Source organism: Mus caroli, unplaced genomic scaffold (genome assembly GCF_978045245.1).
Source record: "Mus caroli unplaced genomic scaffold, Mus_caroli_1 scaffold_6, whole genome shotgun sequence".
Lineage (NCBI taxonomy): Eukaryota > Metazoa > Chordata > Mammalia > Rodentia > Muridae > Mus > Mus caroli.
Window position 1 is genome coordinate 2,299,246 of NW_028227261.1, and position 22,773 is coordinate 2,322,018.

The 22,773-nt window shown below is 51.3% G+C and overlaps 2 protein-coding genes across 2 annotated transcripts in view; one reads left to right on the top strand and one right to left on the bottom strand.

Annotated features, from left to right (window-relative positions):
- The window catches only part of Cep104 (centrosomal protein 104), a 32,652-nt gene extending 23,875 nt beyond the window's left edge, over nucleotides 1-8,777 (bottom strand). Inside the window, exons 1-6 of the mRNA XM_021160383.2 lie at nucleotides 8,369-8,777; nucleotides 4,707-4,858; nucleotides 2,521-2,694; nucleotides 2,093-2,231; nucleotides 831-893; nucleotides 311-396 (exon numbers count right to left, since the gene is read on the bottom strand). Of these exons, the coding sequence (XP_021016042.1) occupies nucleotides 311-396; nucleotides 831-893; nucleotides 2,093-2,231; nucleotides 2,521-2,694; nucleotides 4,707-4,819 (575 nt within the window). The 5' untranslated portion in view covers nucleotides 4,820-4,858; nucleotides 8,369-8,777. The remainder of the gene's footprint in view (nucleotides 1-310; nucleotides 397-830; nucleotides 894-2,092; nucleotides 2,232-2,520; nucleotides 2,695-4,706; nucleotides 4,859-8,368) is intronic.
- A 132-nt stretch (nucleotides 8,778-8,909) lies between these two features.
- On the top strand, nucleotides 8,910-20,480 carry Dffb (DNA fragmentation factor subunit beta). Its single transcript, XM_021160382.2, has 7 exons — nucleotides 8,910-9,105; nucleotides 9,276-9,402; nucleotides 11,070-11,258; nucleotides 12,440-12,519; nucleotides 15,032-15,202; nucleotides 15,970-16,070; nucleotides 19,278-20,480. The coding sequence occupies exons 1-7, from the start codon at nucleotides 8,983-8,985 to the stop codon at nucleotides 19,522-19,524; spliced, it is 1,038 nt and encodes a 345-aa protein (XP_021016041.1). The 5' UTR covers nucleotides 8,910-8,982; the 3' UTR covers nucleotides 19,525-20,480.
- Nucleotides 20,481-22,773: the final 2,293 nt, after the last annotated feature.

Consider the following 22,773-nt stretch of genomic DNA (forward strand, 5'->3'; position numbering starts at 1 on the left):
GCAAGGCGTGGCCACCAGAAAGGAGCTGACCGAGCTGACCAGTGGTGACAGAGGTGAGGGTACACTGGCTCTCCACATGCCTGAGAGCTAAGGCATGGAGGACAAGGTATCCCTGTTCTCAGGGACCTTTGCGAACTCTGGACACACAGAACTGAAGCCTCTCTGCACAGCAGCAGTGCAGGTGTGCAAGAGGCATATTCACCTTAATCTCTACACGGACACAAGACAACCTCACCAGTGGACCTGTTCTCCCCTGACCTGACCCAGGAATTGTCAACTATACTGAGGAGGAATGAGGGAGGGGTCTTACCCAGAGAAAGTTCCATCTAGTGCTGGGTCCTCAGGATTGTGGGGACTGTGGCCCAGGTAGTGGTCGATCAGCTTCTCCCTAGAGGTCTTTGGAAACAAAATAGTCTCTTAGACTCTCAGCAAACAATGGACACGACAAGTCTTAATTTTACAACTTCTTTTTTTTTTTTTTTTTTGGTTTTTCGAGACAGGGTTTCTCTGTGTAGCCCTGGCTGTCCTGGCACTCACTTTGTAGACCAGACTGGCCTCGAACTCAGAAATCCGCCTGCCTCTGCCTCCCGAGTGCTGGGATTAAAGGCGTGTGCCACCACGCCCGGCAATTTTACAACTTAACAGAGAGGTGTGAGCAGGGCTCAGTGGTCCTGGTCTTCTGCACGAGCAGCTAGAATTCTTAAGGAAAATGGCCGCTAACTTCTCTGACAGTCAATCACAGTTGTATGACAGCTTCTGAATTGATACATTTTGTGATGAGAAATGTATTTCTATTTTTTTTTTTTTAGAAATGAATCTTTTATACTTACAATATTGCTCTCATCACCCAGATCTGCAGGGTCTCCAATGATATTTATTGCAACCAAAGCCACCTAAGAAACAGTTACATCATCAGAAGTTAAATATGTAATGTTTGAGGTGCCTTAGCCCTTTTGCTAACTCTTGCCTGTGGTGTTATAAGGTAGGATGGTATACCCCCAAGTGCACTGGCAGGTCCACACTACTGTAGAGAACTGAGGTGCACAGGAGAGTCCTGCTGTTCTAATGCTCCACCAAGTGACTACAGTTTGTAGGTCTCTAAACAAGTATTGCTAGCCTAGAGTTTTACCTGAGTCTTCAGGGCAGCCAGCACTCCAAGGTGAGTGTGCAGTCCATACCCCTAACTTAACACAGTTCACTTGACCCAGGTGCTGGTTCTTACTTGTCGCCCTTAGTGGACAAGTTGCTTTTCTTTCCTACCCATCACTGTGGCCCAAGCTCCTAGTCCTACTGGTGGAAACGTGCAGATGAGGCAGAAGAAGAAAAAACATTAGAAATGGTTGCTGCAGTTTCCCATGAGGCCATGCTACAATGGAGCTTGTGATGTAGCTGTGTCTCACAGCTCATTTGCCTGCTAAGACAGCGTGACCTGCTGGCTTGCTCCTGCTCTCCTTGGAGGGGCAGTGAGTGGTATAAACGTGTGTGTGCTCACAAGGTTGTTTCGGACAAACTTGAATTCCTTTTTTGGGTGGTATGGGGTCCTGGGGATTGAACTCAGGGCCTGAGCATGCTGGCACCAGCACTATACCACAGAGATACAGCCAGCCTTCCCTATTTCCAATTCATTCATCAAAAGGAAGAAAAGGCAGCAGTGCGGCTTAAGCAGGTAGAGTGTGTGCTGCTGGACCAAGCACTGGCTGGCTGACGTCCACAGGCGCTGGTCTCGGACAGCTCTGAGGCCTCAGCTGTCATGCTGCCAGTCAGTCACTTATGCTCTCAGCAAATGACAGTCAAGCACTGCACATAGATGACATAAAAACTCCGGGAGCCTTTGCGCTCTTTTTTATCTGAGTCTGGTTCAGTCACAGAGGCTCTTGCATCCCTGTAACCATGTGCCCAGCATTGCCGTATGGAGAGCCTAGGTGCAGAGAGCAACAGCCACCCCTGCATCCACTCCTGTGAGAGCACCCGACTGCGCATGGACGAGAACACCCGACCAGTTCTCTTACAGAGCTGTGGGGTCAGGGGTGTAGAGGGCAGGGTGTGGGCTGTGCTATCAGGACAGAGCCTCAAGCACACACACAAATCTCACCTGATTATATATGTTGTATTTGTTGGCATGGTTTTGGTGAAAAATCAGTTTAAGAAACTGCCCCACAGCATCCACATAAACAGACTTGAGTTCCCGGGCTTTGCAGCCTGTCTTCTCATTATCACAGAGGGAGACGTAGCTGAAAGGAAAGCTACTGCTGATGTACAGTTGAGAAAGCCATCCCCATTCCCACCGAACCCCACAAGGCCTGAAACAAAACCTAGGGACCTTGCAAGCGCCAATTAACATGCTTGAGAAAAGCTTCCCACCCTAGACGCAGCTGCCGCTGAACCCCACAGATGTGGAATGTGCCTCTTAAGCATATAAAATCTCAGGTGTGTCTAGGAAGGCCACAGAGGGCAAGAGGCACAATCCACAGGGCATTCACACTCAGTGCCACTGCCATACACCCGGAGTGCCCTTCTTACCCCAGTCTGCGGAACCTCTCTGCTTGGTATGGCACCAAGTACTCAGGCAGGCTTTCGCTGATGTAGAACTCGACTTTGCTAGAGATCATGTACTGGTGAGCAAGTAACTGCAGCTTTCTTACTCGACACCTCTCCACCATCTGGAGAACGATTTCTTGTGGAAACTGGCAGAATCTGAAAGCAAACACAGGTTTGGATTTCTGAGGAATGCCTGCAGCCTTCCTGTCTGCCTGTTTTCAGGCAGGGGAGCGTGAGGCCCAGCATGGCCGATGTGGGGGAGCCCGTGCCTGAACGGAAGACTCCCTCCCTTCTAAAGCTGGACCTAAGGCTGGTCGACCCTGCTGGCCACCTGCAGACCTAACCTCAGGCTGCTAATACTGATGGCTGAGGTGGAACTTTAAGCTGAGGAGACAAACAACCATTCCTATGGGGCCACACAAGCAGGCCAGGCAGAGCCAAAGGCTTCCCACAGAAGCCTGAGGACTTAGGGAAGCACTTGCTTGTAGGATACCAGGCTGTCAATTTGCAGCAGGCGACTTCTCGGTGCTCTAGGGGCAGCTGAGCTGAAGCTTCTAACTTACTCAGGACCTACACTGCAAGAGCACCACTTCTGTCAGCAAGGAGCCCACACAGAAGGCATGGCCGTGACTCAGCAGTACAGTGTGCTGAAAGGACAGTACTGACATACATTAGCTGGCAGACACTGTGGGCATGTGGAACAAAGGGAGCTCTGAAGGATGGGGCAGTCAGGGAGGGCCTTCCCTCCACAACTATCAACATCCCTGTGCCTGGTGACCTCTGCATGTGTATGTGTGTGTGTGTGTCTGTCTGTGCACGTGCTCGGGTGTGTGCAAGCACGTGTGTGTCTTATCTTTGTTGGCCAGGCCTTTCTTTCCCCCATCCCACTCAGAAAACCTGTAACTCCAGAGGCTCCTATGGGTCTCTTCACGAGTGGAGCCACTTCCCCCACCTTGAGGAGCACAGTTGCCTGGACACCAGCACAGCAGCACCGCCGGGGCTTCGTTAGCCTGTGCTCACTTCCCAGTTCTCTGACTTCTACAGCTCAGGGCAATAGTCTCTCACCGAGCTACATGCCAAGCCTCCCATCATCATCAGATACACTGACAGACTGCCTGTGAAAATCTTAGTGGGGGAAGGCGCCTGCTGCTAACCACAGTTTGATCCCCGGGATCCACAGGGTGATAAGAACTGAGTCCCACAAGTTGGCTTCAGAGCTCCACGCACATGACACACATGCAGTTGACACATGCATGGACAGACACACAATAAATGTACAAAATCACCTGGAAACTGAGACTGGGATGCGGGCTCTCACCACCAGCACACACCGTGCTCTATTGGAGTCTCGTACTATGGAGACTAACTCTGGATCCCAAGGCTCTTAGGAAGACATGCCAGGAACTTATCTCATCCTCTAAGTGCCACCTGTGCCCATCCCTGTGCCCGGACCCTGAGCATGCTTTCTGTGGCTTATGCTGACAGCACCTTGCCCATATTGGTGACAGTTCATTTAAGGAGATATACCCTTTGCCCCGGTATCCCCTGGAAGCACGTTACTAAAATGAATATAGTTATGACCTTAAAGAAATATGCCAATGGAGAAAGTATCATGTTAGTAGTGTGCTTGGCATAAATACCACTACACAGGAAGCCCTGTGTGTCCCTTAAAGAACCTTCATGAAATCGTAGGGCAGACATAGCCAACGTTGGAGATTTCTGCGGAGGAAAATGCAAAAGATAGAGTGGAAACTTCACCTTTCGAAGCTTAAGGGGAGCAGGGGACCACTGAACCGGGGAGCTTGGGAGGAAGTGGGTGTGGCTGGGGGCGCAGGCCTGGCCTAGGTGTAGAGGACAGCATGCCGGGGCAGAGTGCCAAGAAGCTCAGCGCCCACAGCCCCAGCGAATGCCCTTCTAACAGATCTGCTTTACGTCTCCCGTCCCTCGGCTCAGGCACAGAGGGAGGGGGTGCTGCTTACTGGGGCCTCTCAGAAACTCCAAGAGAAAAAATGTACTTTAATCTTAATGATTTAATTTAGTTTTCACTGAAATATACCATATAGCTGTCTAGAAATGCATTTCATGTTTTTGGATCAGGAGGTATAAAGCCTGCCATGTATTCAGACTCAGAGATGCGCTCTCACCCCCACCCCTCAGCCCAGCCTTACTTTGGTGATCTCCACCCACTGACAGTTGGTGCGTGGATCATTAGTTCTCGGGCACTGAAGCCATCTTCATGTCCAGAGGAGCTGACCACTACAAATCCAATCTTGTGGGGCATTCTGCACACACTGGCTGTCCAGAAGAGCAGGGAAGAGCTCTGTGAACGAATCCAACCCAGGGTTAGAGGTAGTGTTAGTTCATGTCATACAAGGTAAGCCACAAAGTCCTCAGAATCGCCCACCCCTCGGAAAGGGCTGGTGTGTCTACAGAACCTTTCAAATGGATGTTCTCATTCTACTTAGTGCACCATTGAAGCTACTGTGATTTTCCTGAAAGTCTGACCTGTGCTGCAAGCTGAATCACATCCTTACTGATGACCATGCCTTGCCTTTGCTGCATGTGGTTATGACCTAACCGGGAGTCTCTGCAGATGTGATCATTATTAATGATACACTATTGGGGGGAATACAATGTGGCTGGTGTACTTTTAAGAAAGGAGAAGGATCTGGGGATGGGTGCTTGCCTATTGTACAGAAGACACATGTACGCACACATACACTCCAGAAACACTCATGTGCACATACACTCACACACTTGCACACACACCAAACAACCCCCCAATAAATGCATACAAGAAGTGGAGGCACAGACATACATAGCATAGATGCTACATACAAACTAAGACTGGAGCCATCAGAAGCTAGAAAAGGCAGAGGATCCAGATCTCAGAGGCACTTGTCTCTGGTGCCACTTTGATATTGGCCCTCTGGCTCTGAAATACACTTCTGTTGTCTAAGATATCCAGCTTGTGATCCTCTCAGGACAACAACAAAGTTTCTGGTAGGGTACAAGCGTCCTTCTGCGTGATAGATGAAACTAAAACCTAGTGATGCACAGGGAGGAGCCTTAGCCGCCTGTGCCAGCTGACCTGCAGCCCTAGGGAAGACAGTATATACAGACGCACCAGGGCAGACGTGAGCACAGCTGGGCAGAGAGCCTGACTCTAGACATTTCCAAGTTTAATTCAAGAACTAGCTGGACCAGGATCATTTGCTGGCTCTCAGATCCCTACAATATGTGGAAAACCACCCAGAGAAGCCCAATAGACCATCTTGCTGGGTCACCTCCCCTCCCCTTCCAGAATGGCACAAGTAGTTGTCATTTTCCCCCTGGATCTGGAAATCAAGCTGGGCAAGGATGGGCTCTGGCCCTCAGTGGGGGCATGGGGCAGGCAGCAGGAAGGAAGTGAAGGAAGGCAAGCACTGCTTATTCTAACACAGAGACTGCTGCAAGCTAAGTTGCCAAGCTGAGGAGAGATATGGCCAAGCTTGAGGGAGCTTGAGGAAGAACAACCGGCTGAATGATTCTTTCAATGTGACTTTTCAGGGAATGGCCCTGTATCCTAGCTCACCCCTGTCATCTGGAGGGTGCAGTGCTGTGATGTCTGCTTTACTGCCTGGCCCCCTGCTCTCCATGTTGGAAAACAATAGAGTGAGCTTGGCTATGGCGACTCTGCACTTCCCTCCAACCCTGGCTGGGGCCTGCTGGGGCAAGCTTTCCTAGGCTTGAACAGTCCATGAATCCCATACCCCTGCACAGTGAGGTTTATGAATGGGAACATACATATGTGTTGCCCAGAAGAAACTCAACCTCAGGACTATCTAGAGACCACAGCAAAGGAGATTTCTCCCCACAGAGGCTCTGGAATCCAGAGCTGCTGAGGCCAACAGCAGTGGAGGGCCTGCCCAAGGGGAGCTAACCTTGGGCAGCAGCACTGACAGAGAGCAGCAACACGCAGGTCCTCAGATGTGATCATACTGAGAGCCTAAAGTGCTTATGGCCCCTTGGTTACTTCTTAGTTACCAAGCCAATCAAACATTTGCTAAGCAAGATGCTGAAGTAAACCATCAGAAGAAAAACCACTCCTCCTAACACAGGACAAGGAAGTCCATTGGAAGTTTCTTGGAATAAGATACAACATTGAAATACTCTATAGGCTCTGACATCCAAACTATCCCACAGGAAATCTGGCTCATGTGAACACACTTGATGTGTAATCTAGATCTTTCTCTTTCACTGGATTTGAAAAGGACCATCCCAAGAATCAATGCCTGTCTGGCATTTGCTGGTGTTTTGGGTATGTATTAAATTATTAAGAGCTAGAATGGGAAGTCACTGTTAAAGATGCTACATGAGTTTCCTGTGGCTGTAACGGCGGCAGAGTAGAGGAGACTGACCCAGAAAATGGCTGAGATAAGCATAGCTGGGTGACTTGGCATGCTTCCCCTTTAATCTGTGAGGCTACACTCCTAGTTCACACAGGTTCTGAACCCCGAGCTGATCTCCCTCAACCACCACCCTCCCCTGCCCCCCGTGCACTCGAGGGCAGCACGGTATGAAGGATTACTGGATTCCACCCTTCTTCCTTATCTCTATTCCAGATGGGTACAACTGCCCGTTCAACCTATGCTCCTGTCGAGACAAACATTCTTTAAATCCTACTTCGATCACTCCTCTCCAGGTCTTAATTTTAAAACCCTAGGTGGCCCCGTTGTAGGAGTAGAAGTGCTAATTATGACCGGACACCTTGTTTCCCCAGTCTCCATTCTTGTCTTGGATTTTTTGTTTTTATTTTTGGGACAGAGTCTCTTATTTAGCCTTGACTGGCCTAGAACTTGTTATGTAGTCTAGACTGGCCTCAAACTCACAGAGATTCTCCTGCCTCCAAATCCCAAGTACTAGAATTAAAGGTATGTGACACTATGCCCGGTTATGACTTGAATTCTAGAGAATAGTCAAATCTAACGAACTTCTCCAGTGCCTTGACCAGACCATCTTCAAGACCCTGTGTCAGGTGTGGTAGTGTACGCCTTTGATCCCAGCACTTGGAGGATCTCGAAGTTTGAGGTCGGTATGGTCTGTCTATATGTAGTAGTTCTAGGGCCACACAGTGAGACAGTCTCAAAAAAGAAAATTAAAAAAAGAAAGAAAGAAAAAGAAAAAACAGGTCTGTCTACCTCCTCTCTGTGGTGCATAGAACAGAATGTTAACAGCAGATACAAGTGTATGCCCAATAAAACTAAAACAAAGTACGGGTACTGAAGACCCCTGCAGGAGGGCTGTGGGGGCAGCGTGGCCAAAACACTGGGGCCTCAATAAGGACATCTACAAAAATGTACATTTTCAGTCGATGCACTCACTGGAGCCCTTCCAAGTCCTGTTCCTTCCCGCCTCACAAAGCCCACCACAGATACATCTGGATCTGTGCAATGCTGCGTTACTAGCTGGTTACCAGAGGTGGATGGTGTTCCAGCTGCCACTAGGGCAGCCACAGCCAGCAGTGTCAAGTGACATTTACCCTAGCATTTCTTATAAACTAAGCCCCAACTCTTCTATTTTTGGTTGTGAACTTACCCTGTCATCTTTCCAACCCGAAACCCCAACTCAATGTAGCAACTTCCAAACATTTTGTTACAAGAATATGAAAAGTGTTTCCAGTTTTCTTTTCAAGAAAACGTAAATGTTACAATATTAAGTAATGATCTGGGGCCAAGTAATTTTAAGGACTGAGAGTGCTTTAGAGAATCTTAACGCTTAAAAAGCACGACAAACCAAACCCAGCGAACAAACAAAACTCCCAAACAACACGGATCGAAGTGTAGCCTACCCGGAGCCAGAGCTACAGTCTTTAGTCTCGTGGCAACTGGTCCTGTTCAGTAACGCATGCAGAAGAGGACAAGGCGGGGCTCGAACCCGATTCCGGACACGAAGGCTGAGATGCGCTGCAGGGAGGCCTGGAGCAGGCACTGGCCGCGCAGTCCCTCCAAGGCCAGGTGTCAGGGAGCCTCCGCCCCGGGTGCCTGCCGAAGACCGAGGCCGCGCAGGGTCACAGAGCACCGCGGAAACGACCAGGCGGGGCCGCTGCGATGTCGGCCTCCGCTATCTTCGGAGGGGTCTCGGTCCAGCCGCCCCCACCCCCACCCCAGGCCTCTAAGGAGGGCAGCAGAGGAGCAGCCCGGGCTGCCTCTGCCCAGGACCCGGGCCGCAGCTGCGCTCCCATAGCAACCAGGCCGGCCCGCGCGGTACGCCTGCGCGTCCGCCCGCCGGCGCCTGCGTGCGCATCCAAGCCTCGCGGTTTCCGGCTGGGGACAGGTCCTGCAGTCGGACGTTTCCGGTAGCACCTACCTACGTAGAGAAAAGGGTTCCGGGCCGCGTCTACGCACCACAGTTCCGGGCAGGAACGTTACAAGTCCAGTGTCGCTACGGTACCGCAGCCCTGCAATGTGCGCGGTGCTCCGCCAACCCAAATGCGTCAAGTTGCGAGCCCTACATAGCGCCTGCAAGTTCGGTGTGGCGGCTCGGAGCTGCCAGGAGCTGCTGCGCAAAGGCTGCGTCCGCTTCCAGGTGGGTCTAGCATTCTGGGCAAGCACTGCGCGGCGGGGACCTTGGCTTCCACCCCTACGGTTTCCATCTCTTGGGTGGGCTTGGACAGGCGCTGGGCTTCTACAGTACCCAGAGCTGGCTGTCTGGAAGCCAAGACTATTGTGGGACAAGCGGATCCTCTTGTCCTCCAGCTCCCGATGCCCGGTTCCCGGCTGTGCCTGTACGAAGATGGCACGGAGGTGACAGACGACTGCTTCCCGGGCCTTCCCAACGACGCTGAGCTCCTATTGCTCACCGCTGGCGAGACCTGGCACGGCTGTGAGTAGGAACACTTTGGAGATGGGAGGGACCTACACGGTTTAAAGCCGCGTCGAGGGGCCCGGGCAGGAACCCAGAAGATCTGGTCAGAGGCTCTGAATGCCAAAAGCTTTTGCTGAAGAACTTTGTTTTTAATTTTGAAACTGCCAAGGGCAAGGGAAGGATTGAGACTGGGGTCGGTGCTGCTGTGCTGTGCTGTGCTGTGCTGTGCTGTGCTGTGCTGGGCTGGGCTGGGCTGGGCTGGGCTGGGCTGGGCTGGGCAGGGCAGGGTTGCTGGGCAGGGCAGGGCAGGGCAGGTCTTGGTTCCATTCACCGTTGCTCCGGGCTGTACTTCGACCAGTGTGTTGAAATGCTCTCAGGTATCATGCATGGTTTTCATTTAGGCTATTCTAGGTAGGTGTGATGACAGATCATTGTGGTCTTAATCCGAATTTCCCTGGTGGCTAATGGGATTGGGTATCATCTTCCTATTTACCACTTGAAGGCACTCTTCAGAGAAGCGATTCTTCACATCTTTTGTGTTTCTTAGTCGGATTTATAAAGCTGTTTAAATATTTACCCCACCCCCAGAATATCTTGGTTATGACTTCGATGTAAGATAGTGTGGTTTTCAAATATCTCCCGCTGTGTAGCTTTTCACTGTCTTTATTGAAACTGAGCTCCAACCACAGAGCTAACCGGCCTTGCTCTTTCCATGCTCTGTACTAGTGCAAAAGGTTCAGATTTGCAAGGGAAAGGGGGAGGACAAGGCTACATGCTGCCGAGGCTGGCCTAAAACTTGTGATTCTCCTGCCTCTACTTCCCAACTGCTCACATTCCAAGCTCGTGCCCCCAAGACCAGCTTACAGAGTTCTGACCTTGATAGATCCAGATGATCACTTCATGGTGCATTTGCACTGTCCAGGAACCTCTTGTCAAGTTCTGGCTGTCTGAGGTTTCTTCCTGCAATTTCTGCATCCTTTGGTATCACAAGAACTTACTTCTTCAGTTTGTTAATAACACAGTGGATCTCACTGAGTTCTGAGTACAAACCAGACTTGCAACTTCATTTAGCTGTGGCCTGTGCTTTTTTTTTTTTTTTTTTTAAAGATTTATTTATTATATGTAAGTACACTGTAGCTGTCTTCAGACACTCCAGAAGAGGGCGCCAGATCTCGTTACAGATGGTTGTGAGCCACCATGTGGTTGCTGGGAATTGAACTCTGGACCTTCGGGAGAGCAGTCGGGTGCTCTTACCCACTGAGCCATCTCACCAGCCCCGCCCTGTGCTTTTTAAGTGTTATTGAATTCTGTTTGCTCCTGTTTGGTTAAGACCCTCTGTAGAATGCACTTGGTGTTTAGTTTGATGGGAAAGCTCACCATAGGCACTAGTGCAAAGACTCCAAGGAGAGGGCTTGGGAGGTCTGAAAATGGGGTCCTAAGGAGATGGCCAAAGGAGGTGACTTGGTATGGAGGAGAGAAGGCCAAAAGACCAAGTGTGCTGCTTTTCTAGGATACTACAACCCTCGCCTGACAGAAGGAGGAATTGTAGTATCACTGAAGTGGGGGGTGTCAGGTCAGGGAAAGGGTTGGTGACCCCAGAGTCCTGATGTCTGGCAGTCTTTGGGCTGAGTTCTTGGAGCCAGAACAGCATGAATGTGTTTCTGTTTGTCTCCTGGTGGTGACAGATGTGAGTGACATCACACGTTTCCTCAGTGTGTTTAATGAGCCACATGCCGGTGTCATCCAGGCTGCACGGCAACTGCTGTCAGATGAGCAGGCCCCACTGAGGCAAAAGCTGCTGGCTGATCTTCTGCATCACGTGAGCCAGAATATTACTGCAGAGACCCGGGAGCAGGACCCATCCTGGTTTGAAGGTATGTGGCCTGGGATGACCATGGCGGCCAGGGTGTCTGGAGCAAACAGAGAAGAGCCTCTTTGGAGCAGAGAGGCTCAGGGAGATCTCTGTCTATTTCAGATCCCTTGGTTGCTTCTCAACCAAGGGTGGACTGGCCTCTGGAGTAAGGGATAACAAAAGGTGTCCATGGGAAGGTATCCAGCCAGGACTCGTGGCTTGAGGCAGTGTCCTGGGCAGCCTGGAAATTCATGGAACTTAGAATTTACCACCTTACCATTTGAGAGAGAGGAGAGAGAGTTGGGGAAAAGGACAGAGAGGGAGAGGAGGGGGGAGAGGAGGGAGAGAGGAGAGAGAGGAGGAGAGGGAAAGAGGAGAGAGAGATGTGGGAGAGAGAGGGAGGGAGAGGAAGGGAGGGAGGGAGGGAGGGAGAGAGAGAGAGAGAGAGAGAGAGAGAGAGAGAGAGAGAGAGAGAGAGAGAGAGAGAGAGAGATTAACTGAGTAGCATTCTCAGGAATACCATTCATGTCCTTTAGACAGAATCTCAGGGCTGGAGAGATGGCTCAGTGGTTAAGAGGTCCTGGGTTCAAATCCCAGCAACCACATGGTGGCTCACAACCATCCATAACAAAATCGGATGCCCTGTTCTGGAGTGTCTGAAGACAGCTACAGTGTATTTACATATAATAAATAAATAAATCTTAAAAAAAAAAAGAATCTCATTGGCTAGAGCCTATTGAATAGGCTAGACTGACTGGCCAGCAAACTTCTGGGATCTCTCCCATATACTACATATCATCCCTAGGTGATTTAAGGTACCTGATGCAATGTAATCCTGGGGAAGTAATAGTTGGCTGGTCTCTACGGAATAATGACGAGAAACAACAGCCTAAGGAGATGGCTCAGTGGCAGTGCTTGCTGCTTAAGCATGACCCAAGTTTCGATCCCGAGCCTCCATGTGAAATCCAGGAGTGGTGGTACTTGTCTAACCTCAGTATTGGGGGACAGAGCCAGGCAGATCCTTGGGGTTTGCTGGTTGGCCAGGAGAGCGCAAACAGTGAGCTCCAGGCTTAGTGGGGAGTCATAGGGAAAGACACCCAGTGGTGACCTCTGCCCTTTGCATGTGCATGCATGGGTAAGATGGCAAACCAAGAAAGTGGCCGTGGTCTGCCTGTGGATTTCAGGGCGTCATCTTTCTTGCAGGTTTGGAGTCCAGATTCAAGAATAAGTCGGGCTATCTGAGATACAGCTGTGAGAGTCGGATCCGGGGTTACCTAAGAGAGGTAAGGCCACGTTCAGGTCATGCTGTGAGTGCTCACCACAAGATGGGGATCCGTTGGTGGGGTTGTCACCCCTCTGCTGATGCATATTTGTAAGGTTGCTACTAAGTCAGCAGAAGGCATGTGTACCTTAGAGAGGCAGGACCTTCCTGTCCCATGCGTCTGGTCTCTTCTGCACTTTAGTCTCTGACCCCTTGTCCAGCAGGCATTAGAACCTTTCTGGGCTGTGTCCTTTGGTTAGGGTCAGAGGCCTCAGCCTTAGCTCTTACTCACCTTCTGTTTGACAGAGATCCTGTTGTTTTAGAGCAGCATCAGCTTGAGTCTTATGCAGAACTTAATGGCAACTGAGTTGTGATGTGAACTTAATTCTATTACGGATTTTTCCTGTGTCTCCTCCGTTGTACTGATGACATTGCCATAATTGGGCAGTAGTTTTCCCCCAGTACTCTCCTTCTTTTTCTCTGGGAACCTTGCAGTCCTCTGTGACCTTGCAAAAGTGGGACACAAGACTGAAGATACTTGCTGTTTGGGGTGCTTTGTAGATCGGCTCTGAGTCACTGAGACTAGGTGGCTAGGTCTCAGCTAGGTCTCAGCTCTTGAATAGATAGATATGGCCAGTGGCTCCAGCACAGTTATGCCTGAGCTCCAGGAGGACGCTGTCCTGGTGCCCTGAGCTCCAGGAGGAGGCTGTCCTGATGCCCTGATACTCTGCCTGGCTTCCTTTTAGTGAAGACATGGATGTTAGTGAGGTACGGAGTGTTAGGAGACAATCTATAGTGAGTGGAACCTGCCCATTCTGGGGGTATGAGGCACCCATCACTGGACAGTGGTTCACCAGGTGAGCTTTTAGGCCTTTCTGCACTGGGCTCCACATGACTCCCTTCATCTGGATAGGATGAGCAGTCTGGTGGTTTGGGGAAGCAGTTCAGCTCTTGGGGACCTTTTTCTCCCTGCTCTTCTTGTAGGCAAATTTATCAGCAGGAGCGTGGGTAGTTGCATAGTAGTTGGGCAGTGTCACAGGCTTAGGGTGTGTCCATCTGTCTGTCTTTTACACTATGCCATGCTTAAGTGAGCTTCTGCTGAAAGCAGACCCTTCGGCCGCATCCTTCCTTCATGATCACGCCCCATCAAGCTTTCTGAGCTGCTGTGTAGCTTGAACTAAGTGTTAGTGTCTGTGGGGAAACCTGACATGTGCATGTGTTCACAGAGCCCCCTGCTGTATTGAAGCTCTCTCCATTTCCTATGGGTGTGGAGGACCTGCCTGACTAGCAGGCCTCAAGCTCTGACCACCTTGGTTGTTCTTTTGCCACTGTGGCCACTGCCTGCCTGCACTGGGCCTGCTGGGCTCCCTTGCTGTATCTGCCCTGGGCCTGCTGGGCTCCCTTGCTGTGTCTGCCCTAGGCCTGTTGGGCTCCCTTGCTGTGTCTGCCCTGGGCCTGCCGGGCTCCCTTGCTGTGTCTACACTGGGCCTGCTGGGCTCCCTTGCTGTGTCTGCCCTGGGCCTGCTGGGCTCCTGGGCTGTGTCTGCCCTGGGCCTCCTGAGCTCCCAGGCTGTGTCTGCCCTGGGCACAGGCTGCTGTGGCACTGCTCTTCTATTACTTACCTGTTAGCCACCCTCCATGCTGGAGTGCTGCATGCATTGTGGCAGACAGTGGTGCCCCCATGCCTGACTACTCTGCTTCTAGGTGGCAGGAGCCAAACCTAGTCAGGCAGGAGGGCTGAGAGAATGCACAGAGCTTGAGTTTGCTGGACTATAATTAAAGCTTGGCACATGCCAACAGAGGTCTGAGTGGCCAGGCAGCTGGAGTAGCAGGTGTGGGCTCTGTTTGTTTTTAAACCTTCCATCTTCCTCCTCTGACTCCTAGAGTGGGGTTAGCTTGGCCTTCATTGTCTGTTTTCTTGTAAGACTCCTCAATGATTGGCAGGTAGAAAGTGCCGGGGGGGGGGCACTAAAAGGCACCTCGTGCTGTCCCTGTGACATGGCTTCTAGTGTCCTGGTGCCCTGTGTTCTGTACTTCATGTAGCCATGGTGACTGCCCCACCATGACCTAACGTTGATGCCTTGATCCTGAAAATTGCCTGCAGGCTACAGAGACTGGGCCCTTTCTGTCAGTGCCGCTCTCCTGAGCAGAGGGAACTACTTCTGCTGACTTATATAATCTGAATTTTTTTTTCCAGACAGGATCTTGGTACGTAGACTAAGCTAGCCTTTTCAGTCCCTCTATGTCAGCCTCTCAAGGGCTGGAATTAGAGATGTGTGCCACCCTGCTTGGCCTGATCCTGTTTCATGCTGCCAGCCTGATGGATTGAATTGTTGTGTTGGTCCATCTCGTGAGGGTAGAATGCTTTTCCTAGGCAGTGATAGTTGTGCAGCGGTCAGACGCTTTCACTGTGGAACTGGGCTGGGCCAGGTTCCTGGCCACCAGTGTTTGGCGTGGGTTGGTAACCGAATGCAGGTGTTAGGGCACGGGCAGGGCATGTCACAAGCTTGGTGATACCTCTGGCTGTCTCACAGGTGAGCACTTACACCTCTATGGTGGATGAAGCAGCTCGAGAAGAGTACCTGCGAGTCCTTGGCTCCATGTGCCAGAAGCTCAAATCGGTGCAGTACAATGGCAGCTATTTCGACAGAGGTGCAGAGGCCAGCAGCCGCCTCTGTACTCCAGAAGGATGGTTCTCTTGCCAGGTAAGCCTCTGCCTTTTGTTCTGGGGCCACTAAGAGTACTGCTGAGCATAGCCCTCCCTGGGGAGGAGGCAGGGAGGATGTTCAGCCGATAACCCAAGAGGGGATGGATGGTAGTGTATAAATCATTGGAGTGGCAGTGTGTGGTACCATAGGAACATGCCGGGAATAGCAGGTCTGTCTGCTCCTATGTGGACCTGTAGAGGTACCTAGAAATGGATAATGTCTCTAGTAACAGGGATGGAAATGCCTTTATCTTTTGGAAGCTCAGGATAAGATGAGGGATAATAGAATAGCAGGGGGCAGGTAGAATTCCAAGGACAGAGTAAAAAGATGTTTATGTGTTTGGGTGTTTTGCCTGTGTGTATGTCTGTGCACACATGTTCCTGATGCCTTCTGGAGGCCAGAGAGGGTGTCGGATCCCCTAGAACTAAAGTTATAGGTGGTTGTGGTGTGAACTGAAGTTATAGTGTGGTCAGAGGATAAACCACACCTGGATTTTACACGGGCTGCAGGAATCATACCTGATTCTCAGGCTTATGTGACAGGGACTTTTTCCTCCTGAGCCACCTCCCTGGCCTGAGTGTGAATCCTCCTGCCTTTGCCTCCCAGTGCTGGGGATACAGGTGTTGACACTGGCTGTTCAAACGTCTGTTTGTGAACGAAACGACTCGTGGGGCCAGTCAGTTCCTGCAAGCTTGATGGGTGGGAGGAGGGCAGTAGTGCCCTCTCACTCCTGCCTTTCCAACGCCTGTCCTTGCTCACTCCAGGGCCCCTTTGACCTGGAGAGCTGTCTTTCCAAGCACTCCATCAACCCCTATGGCAACAGAGAGAGCCGGATCCTCTTCAGTACCTGGAACCTGGATCATATGTAAGTGTATGTCACCAAGGTTCAAGTTCACTAATCAGAACTAACACAGCATCTTGGGGCCCAGTTCCTGCTCAGGCATCTCAGGTTTGGTGTGTTATACCTGTGTGGTTCAGGCCCAGAGACAGACCCCACAAGCTTTATGGAAAGGTTCTGGAGAGATGCTACTGTCCTACCAGCTGTCCGTGCCTGATGCTAAGCTGTCCCTCTGCCCTCTAGCCTCCCGGTGTGGGTGGATGTGGCGGCCTGGCTCTTCATGGCCCCATTTTGGCCCCTAAGGGGCTGTTGCTGTGTGTTTGAACCAGAGGAGCCAGCTCCAGAGCTGTGGTGTGGGAGGACAGGGCCAGCTCCAGGGCTGTGGTGTGGGAGGGCAGGGCCAGCAGGATGACTTCACAGCTGGGCAAGCTGCAGTCTCTTCTGCTGAACCGGGTAGGGCAGTACCTTGTTTCTGCAGCCATGGTTCTCTCTTGACTGTAACTACCCTTGACCTTGCCTTATGAAGGCAAAGTGTTCCAAGTACTCCCAAACAGCTACTCTTGGTATCAGAATAATTAAAAGCATATAAAAAGTGGGTGTAGCTGAGGACCCCTTCATCCCTCTGTGCTCCAGATGCGAGACTGCCCTGGCTCTGACCTCCAGTCTCTTTGGGGGGAGTTAATGTCTGTGGTCCCCCTCAGAGTACTTCCAGCCTTTTCTGGGTGTTCAGTTCATGTGACTGTAAGTCCCTTCCTGTCCTCACCACCACTCGGTGTCACTGTGCCTCTGTATTCTCCTGCCTGAGGTGGGCACCCACTTGGCTGCTTTTGTTTGATTCCTGGTCCTGGGGAGGCCCAGGCCTCTGGCTCTCCACCAGCACAGCTCTCTCTCCCCAGCTCAGCTCTCAGGCTGCTTGCTTTCCCTGTTCTTTACTTTTGTCCTGGGCACTAGTTCCCTCCCGACTGTCTGTGTGACAGATGTTGTTGCTGTATTTTTGGCACATTTTTGATATCTTGTATCATAACCAGATGGGGTGGCTGTGGTAAGCCCTAGAAGGCCAGGCCCCAGTGTGCACAGATCCTGCAATTCCTCCTGCAGGTGCAGGGGCATCTGCTTGCCCCTGTTGTCTGCAGCTGCCTCTGCCCTGCCCTGCGCTTAGCTGCAGGGGGTGTCTGCTTTTATTTTACTTCTAGTTTCTGCTCCTTTGGGCTTTCTCTCTGTTCCCTAGATTTGCCTCTTGTGTTTTCACGTCTGCTCAAGGCAACATGTTGTCCAGCTGTTCCTGCGGTTGCTATTTTGAGATTAAGGTGGCTGCCTTTTCTGATGTGTCTTTGGCCTGTCTGTCTGTCTGTCTGTCATTTCATGCTGCTCTGCTCATCCTTTCTGGGCTCTGGTACCTGTAAGAGGCTGGGACTCTGCATGTCCACCCTGCTTTCCGTCTCACCTTCCCTCGGCTGGGTTTCTGTTACCATCACAGCAGGTGTCTCTTGTTAGCACATTTGTAGCATCAGCACACCACTTTTTGTCTTGTCTAACTGAGACTCTCCTACACTGGTCCCTTGTCCCAGTGTCTACACAGAGTGGCTGCTCAGCATCTATTCGGTATTTCATTGTGTGAATAAGTGGGTTTGAATTAATCTCATTAGCCATTTGCTGTACCTCCTGTGTGCCTGGTCTCACTGTGTGTCCTGAGCCCGCCTGTCACCCCTCTCTTCCAGGGCTCTTTTCTCAGCATTGTCCCACCTGACCTTGAGCTTGCACGGTGGTCACACCATCATGGTCAATACCTACTTACATCTCCCACTCCTCTGCTCACTGCCTCCTGCCTCTCCCTGGTCTGCTCTGAGTTGCTAATGATTGGTCCTAGCACTTCTGTAAGGAGGGCCTGAGGGTGAACTCTCTCTTGCCACTTCTACACTGAGCACTGGAGAGGGGCTGTCTCACATTGAGTGTGGTGTCACTGGCATCTAGGTCTCTTGTGCACTCCATGCGGGAGTCTCATCACTGTTTCCTGGCATCTGCTGTGGACCTGCTGTCAGTCAGCATTCTGCCTCTCTGGTGGAGATTGGCTTGATTCCCTTAACTGAGAGCAGTGTACAGTACAGACAAACCTTTCCTTTTGGCTCTGCCATGGCTTGTCTTCCATGCTGGAGAGTTCTGATTCTCCTCTGCAGTCTCCTGGATTCCCGTGGGCATTCTGGGACATTCTTGCCACCCACTGTCTTTATGCTGGCTCTGCTTGCACACTCTGGCTCAGTGCTGCTGTTTTGGGGTAACTTCCTGCTGTGGATTCAATTGTGGTTCCTCCCACCCCAGACACACATTGTAACTGTCACCTAGTGAGACCGCATCTGGAGATGGGTCCTTTGAGAGACAGTTAAGGTAAAGTGAGGTCATAGCGAGCAGAACAATCCAGAGCTGTTAAGCATGGAGTTAAACATGGGGGAGGTGGTTTGCCCTCCACCCAGCTGTTCTTGTGACTGTGTTTGGACCTGAAGTTCTCTCTCGTGACCAGTCTTCTGTTCTGGCTGTCAGTGTCTCTGGGGCACAGAGTGGATCTGCACTTGTTCCCTGTGGATTGCCCCAGTTTCAGTGGCTCTGAAGCAACATGACATTGTCTTTGCTTGCCACTTCTGTGTCACATTGGCCATACCTACTTGGCTCATGTGCCTGTGGGAGACACAGGCCTGGGGTCTATGGGCAGCTGTGTGACATGGGTACAGGAACAAGCAGGAGTCAGCAGGGGCTGACAAGTGCTCGCTCACACATGAGGCTTGGCTCCGTTGAGTGGCATGCGAGGGACCCCTCTCAGCTTTCCCCACTCTTTTCAGTATGGTAAGCTGTGCCCACTACTCAGGTTTGCAAAGTAAGACAAGCAGCATTGCTTGCACTGGAGTCTGTACACTGTGGCCACCCGTGGCCCATGTCAGGGATGGGCCAGTGTCAGCAGCCCACGGAACACGGTGCTGGGCTCCTCTGGTGACTCATCCCTAAGTCCTGTCATTTTCTCAGTTGAGGTACCCTCTTCCTAGATGACCCTAGCTTGTCACATTGACAAAACAAAAACAAAAAACAAAAAACAAAAAAAACAACTGTCGGGACAGCACAGGGCTGCCTGCCGGGGTAGACACTGCGTCCACAGACAGCGAGTGTCTGTGGCTCATGGGAGTGTGCGCAGCACCCTGCAGTGTGTGGCACTCACAGCAGAATGGTTGTCTCCCCCTGACTTGGTAGAATAGAGAAGAAGCGCACTGTGGTACCCACGCTGGCTGAAGCCATCCAGGATGGGAGGGAGGTGAACTGGGAGTACTTCTACAGCCTGCTCTTCACTGCCGAGAACCTGAAGCTGGTGCATATCGCCTGCCACAAGAAGACCACACACAAGCTGGAGTGCGACCGCAGTAGGATCTATCGGCCTCAGACAGGATCCAGGAGGAAGCAGCCTGCTCGGAAGAAGCGCCCTGCTCGGAAGCGCCAGTGACACAGCCCAGTGTGCAGAGGACGGTCAGTGCCGGTGCTCATCGTGTTCCTGTGGCAGTGTCTTCAAGCTCACCGCCCCAGGGCTGAACTTGGCCACTGTGATGTGTGTGGGGTGCTGGTTTGTGCTGAGCTTTTATGGCTTCTATTTCTACTGCAAATGGCAGCTCTGACTATACACCTCTGAAAGAAACGGTGCTTCTGGGGTAAATGTTTGCATTTTATAACGAACATGCAGGGCATCCTCTGCTGAATTGTTTAAAATGGCAGAAGGTGGGAAGCCGTCCAGATGTCTCCTGGTGTGAACAGCCGACTGTGGCATTATTTTGAGCCATGTGAAAATGATGTTTTTAATGCGTTAAATAATGGCTGTCATGAATTTCATGACTCAACACTGATATATATATGTACACAGGATTGGAGCAGGTTTAAACTTTCATGTGGAGAAATAGGAAACTGTTAAAGGTATAGATGGCTTTATCTGTGTAGGGAATGACCTTGAACTCATGATCTTCCTGCCTCATCCCTAGTGCTGGGACCACAGGTGTGCACACCCGGCATTTGGTTTTGTAAATGTGTGTCAGCTTGTGCATGGTCTGAGGAAATGACACTCTGTAACTCTGGGGGATTCAGCAGGGCTGAGACTGATCACCAAGTACAATCTCCTACATCATGTATCTTATAATACTTCATTCTTCTTTTTCTCTGAGACCGGGTCTCACTATGTAGCTCTGGCTGGACTGGAGTTCACCATATAGACCAGCCAACCTCTGCCTCCGGAGTGCTGGGGTTAAAGGTGTGTGCCACCACGCCCAACCTGAGTTTATTTTTGAAATGGGCATTTTATATATTTTGTAATGTTTGGATTTTTATATTTGCCATGTAATCAGAAAAACAATAAAGTGTTTCTAAAATAGACATGTCAAAAAATTTGAACATATTGAGGAAGATGGGGCTAAGGGTGAGATATTGGCAGGCAGAAATTGAACATTTGTCTAGGTGAGTTCATCTTCACAGAGGTGGCAGGGCAGTGCCCGAGGCAGCCAGCCAGGTGGGGCTCTCTGAGGACCCAGCTGCTTGTCTTAGTCATGGATGCACACTGTTCACAATGTGTCTTATTCTGCTTTTCTTCCCTTCTCAAACACCCCAGGACGTGCACAATCACTGCCCCCTACAGGATTGTTGCCAGGACTCTGTGTGTGTCTGAGTGTATGCTAGTGCACCTCGTGGATGCAGGTGCCAGGTTGGTACGATTGAGTACCTTGGAACTGCAGGGGGCTGTGAGCCATTATGTTGGAGCTGGAACCCAATCTGGGTCCTCTGTGGAGTAGCAAGTAGAAGCTGAGCCTTCTCTTCAACCTCAGGTTTGCCATTTGTGGCCTTCTGTCAGCCATGCCCCTGCCGGTGTGCTTCGTGTGCTCTGCACCCCTCTTGACCGGAGGTTCTGTCTCTCCAGTGGGATGCAGAACACTCATTGCAGCTGGAATGAAAAATGAGCCTTGAGTGAAAGGCAGAAAGCTGTCCTAGGTGGGACATGTTTTCCTGTTTCTGGGCCCTCAGCTGGTTGCTGATGAGAAGTATCGCAGATAGGAGCTGTCACCCAAACCCCTCCCGACTCCCAGGATAATGTAGGCAGTGAGCCCCAGAAAAAGCGAACCAAAACATATGTAGTGACACAGATGAGCTGTCTGCCCCTTGACTTTGTCACACAGTGAGAGATGGCAGAAAAGCCCGGGACTCATGAGAGCGTAGCGGGTCTCAGCTGCATAAGCTGAAGGGCAGTGAGCAAAAGGTTTAGAAGCCAGAGTGCTGTGAGCTGCTGCCAGCTACTTAGGATGAGGAGTGGGCTTTAATTCCTGAGCGAGGCAGAGCCACCAAAGGCATCTAGGAATGCTTCAGCTGAGTCCAGAGAAGGAACTGTTCCCAGGAGCTTGTCCCCTGTACCTTGGGGAACTCTGTCTGCCCCAGGCCTGGGCCCATTTGATCTTCGGGGAGACTGGAGTGGGAACAACAGGTCTTCAGCAAGGTACCAGGTGACTGACCTTCAAAACTATCCAGGGCCTGATTGGGCTGTCTCCCATTGTCTGGGGAACCTGGAAACTAGACTTGTTTCCTCTGGACCCTGCGCTGAGGCCCCCACTCCCACCCCACCTCCCCCATCTGCTACTGTCTGTTGGTGGCCTGCTATATTCACGGCTCTCTGCATCTTGGTGCTTGTCTCACAGGTGCCCACGACTGGACCCACCTGTAGGTGCTCAACTGCAGAGGCACGGGGACAACCTGTGGAGGGCGATTCCTTCTACCACGTGGGGTCTAGGGATTGAACTTGTTATCAAGCTTGGCAGCAAGTGCCCTGACATGCTAAGCCAGCTTGGTGGACTTGCTTTGTTTTTCTGTTCTTGCGTTGTTCGCTGCTGTGGACTGTAAGCACACACTGGAACCTCTCCCAGTGTCCTTTGGGCCTGATCCCATATCCACCCACCACCCTGTCTGAACTTTCAGAGGATGCCTGTGCAATTGCAACTCTCCCTTCATGACAGGGCCAGGGACTCGGGTCTGTGACTGCCTCCATCTCAACAGACCCTTCCAAATCCTCAAAGGGTTCTGGTAGCTTCCCTGGGTGGGCAACTGCTGAAACGGAGCTGACTGCATTCACATCGTAAGACCAGTTAAGATGGCAATAGTGCTACTGCTGAGGCCCGCTGCAGGCGTCTTCCCACGCCGTGTCCATCAGCAGAGTGGGCTGTAAGCAAGGAAATGCGTACCCCAGGAAGGAAGCAGGGTGGCCACCGCATGTCTGTCTCCTCGGTAGGCATACCGGGATCAAGGGTGTGCTGACCTTCAGGTCCTATGGCAACCACACAGCTGTCTCTCTTTCCCAGGGACTGGCATCTAAGGCCATGCAGTGCTGCCCATGGCTATTGAACAATGACTGCAAGCAACAGCATTTAAATAGTGGTTCATCAGCCAATGGGGGTGGGGTGAGCAGGCCTGACTGAACAGGAGCAGAACTGTAAACTCTTCCATAGGCTTGGACCACTTGTTGCTCTTGCTTAGGAGCTAAGTTCAGTTCCCAGTACCCTTGTGGGTATCCTCTATCCCAGTGGAGGGGCTGTCACCCCAACTCCGGTCAAGCCCTGTACCAAGGGCCTTGCTGTTCCTGCTTGCTAATGGGCCTCAAGAGTGCTACTAGCCCAGGACACAGTTCATTTCCTCCCTTGATTCGCAAATATTTGAAATGACACTTTTGTGA

What these genes read in the sequence shown, in the direction of transcription:
- Dffb (XM_021160382.2), top strand. Translation starts at nt 8,983, where the DNA reads ATGTGCGCGGTGCTCCGCCAACCCAAATGCGTCAAGTTGCGAGCCCTA. An exon ending in AAGGCTGCGTCCGCTTCCAG is followed by an intron (nt 9,106 to 9,275) that starts GTGGGTCTAGCA and finishes CTTGTCCTCCAG; the next exon opens with CTCCCGATGCCCGGTTCCCG. An exon ending in TCCGGGGTTACCTAAGAGAG is followed by an intron (nt 12,520 to 15,031) that starts GTAAGGCCACGT and finishes GCTGTCTCACAG; the next exon opens with GTGAGCACTTACACCTCTAT.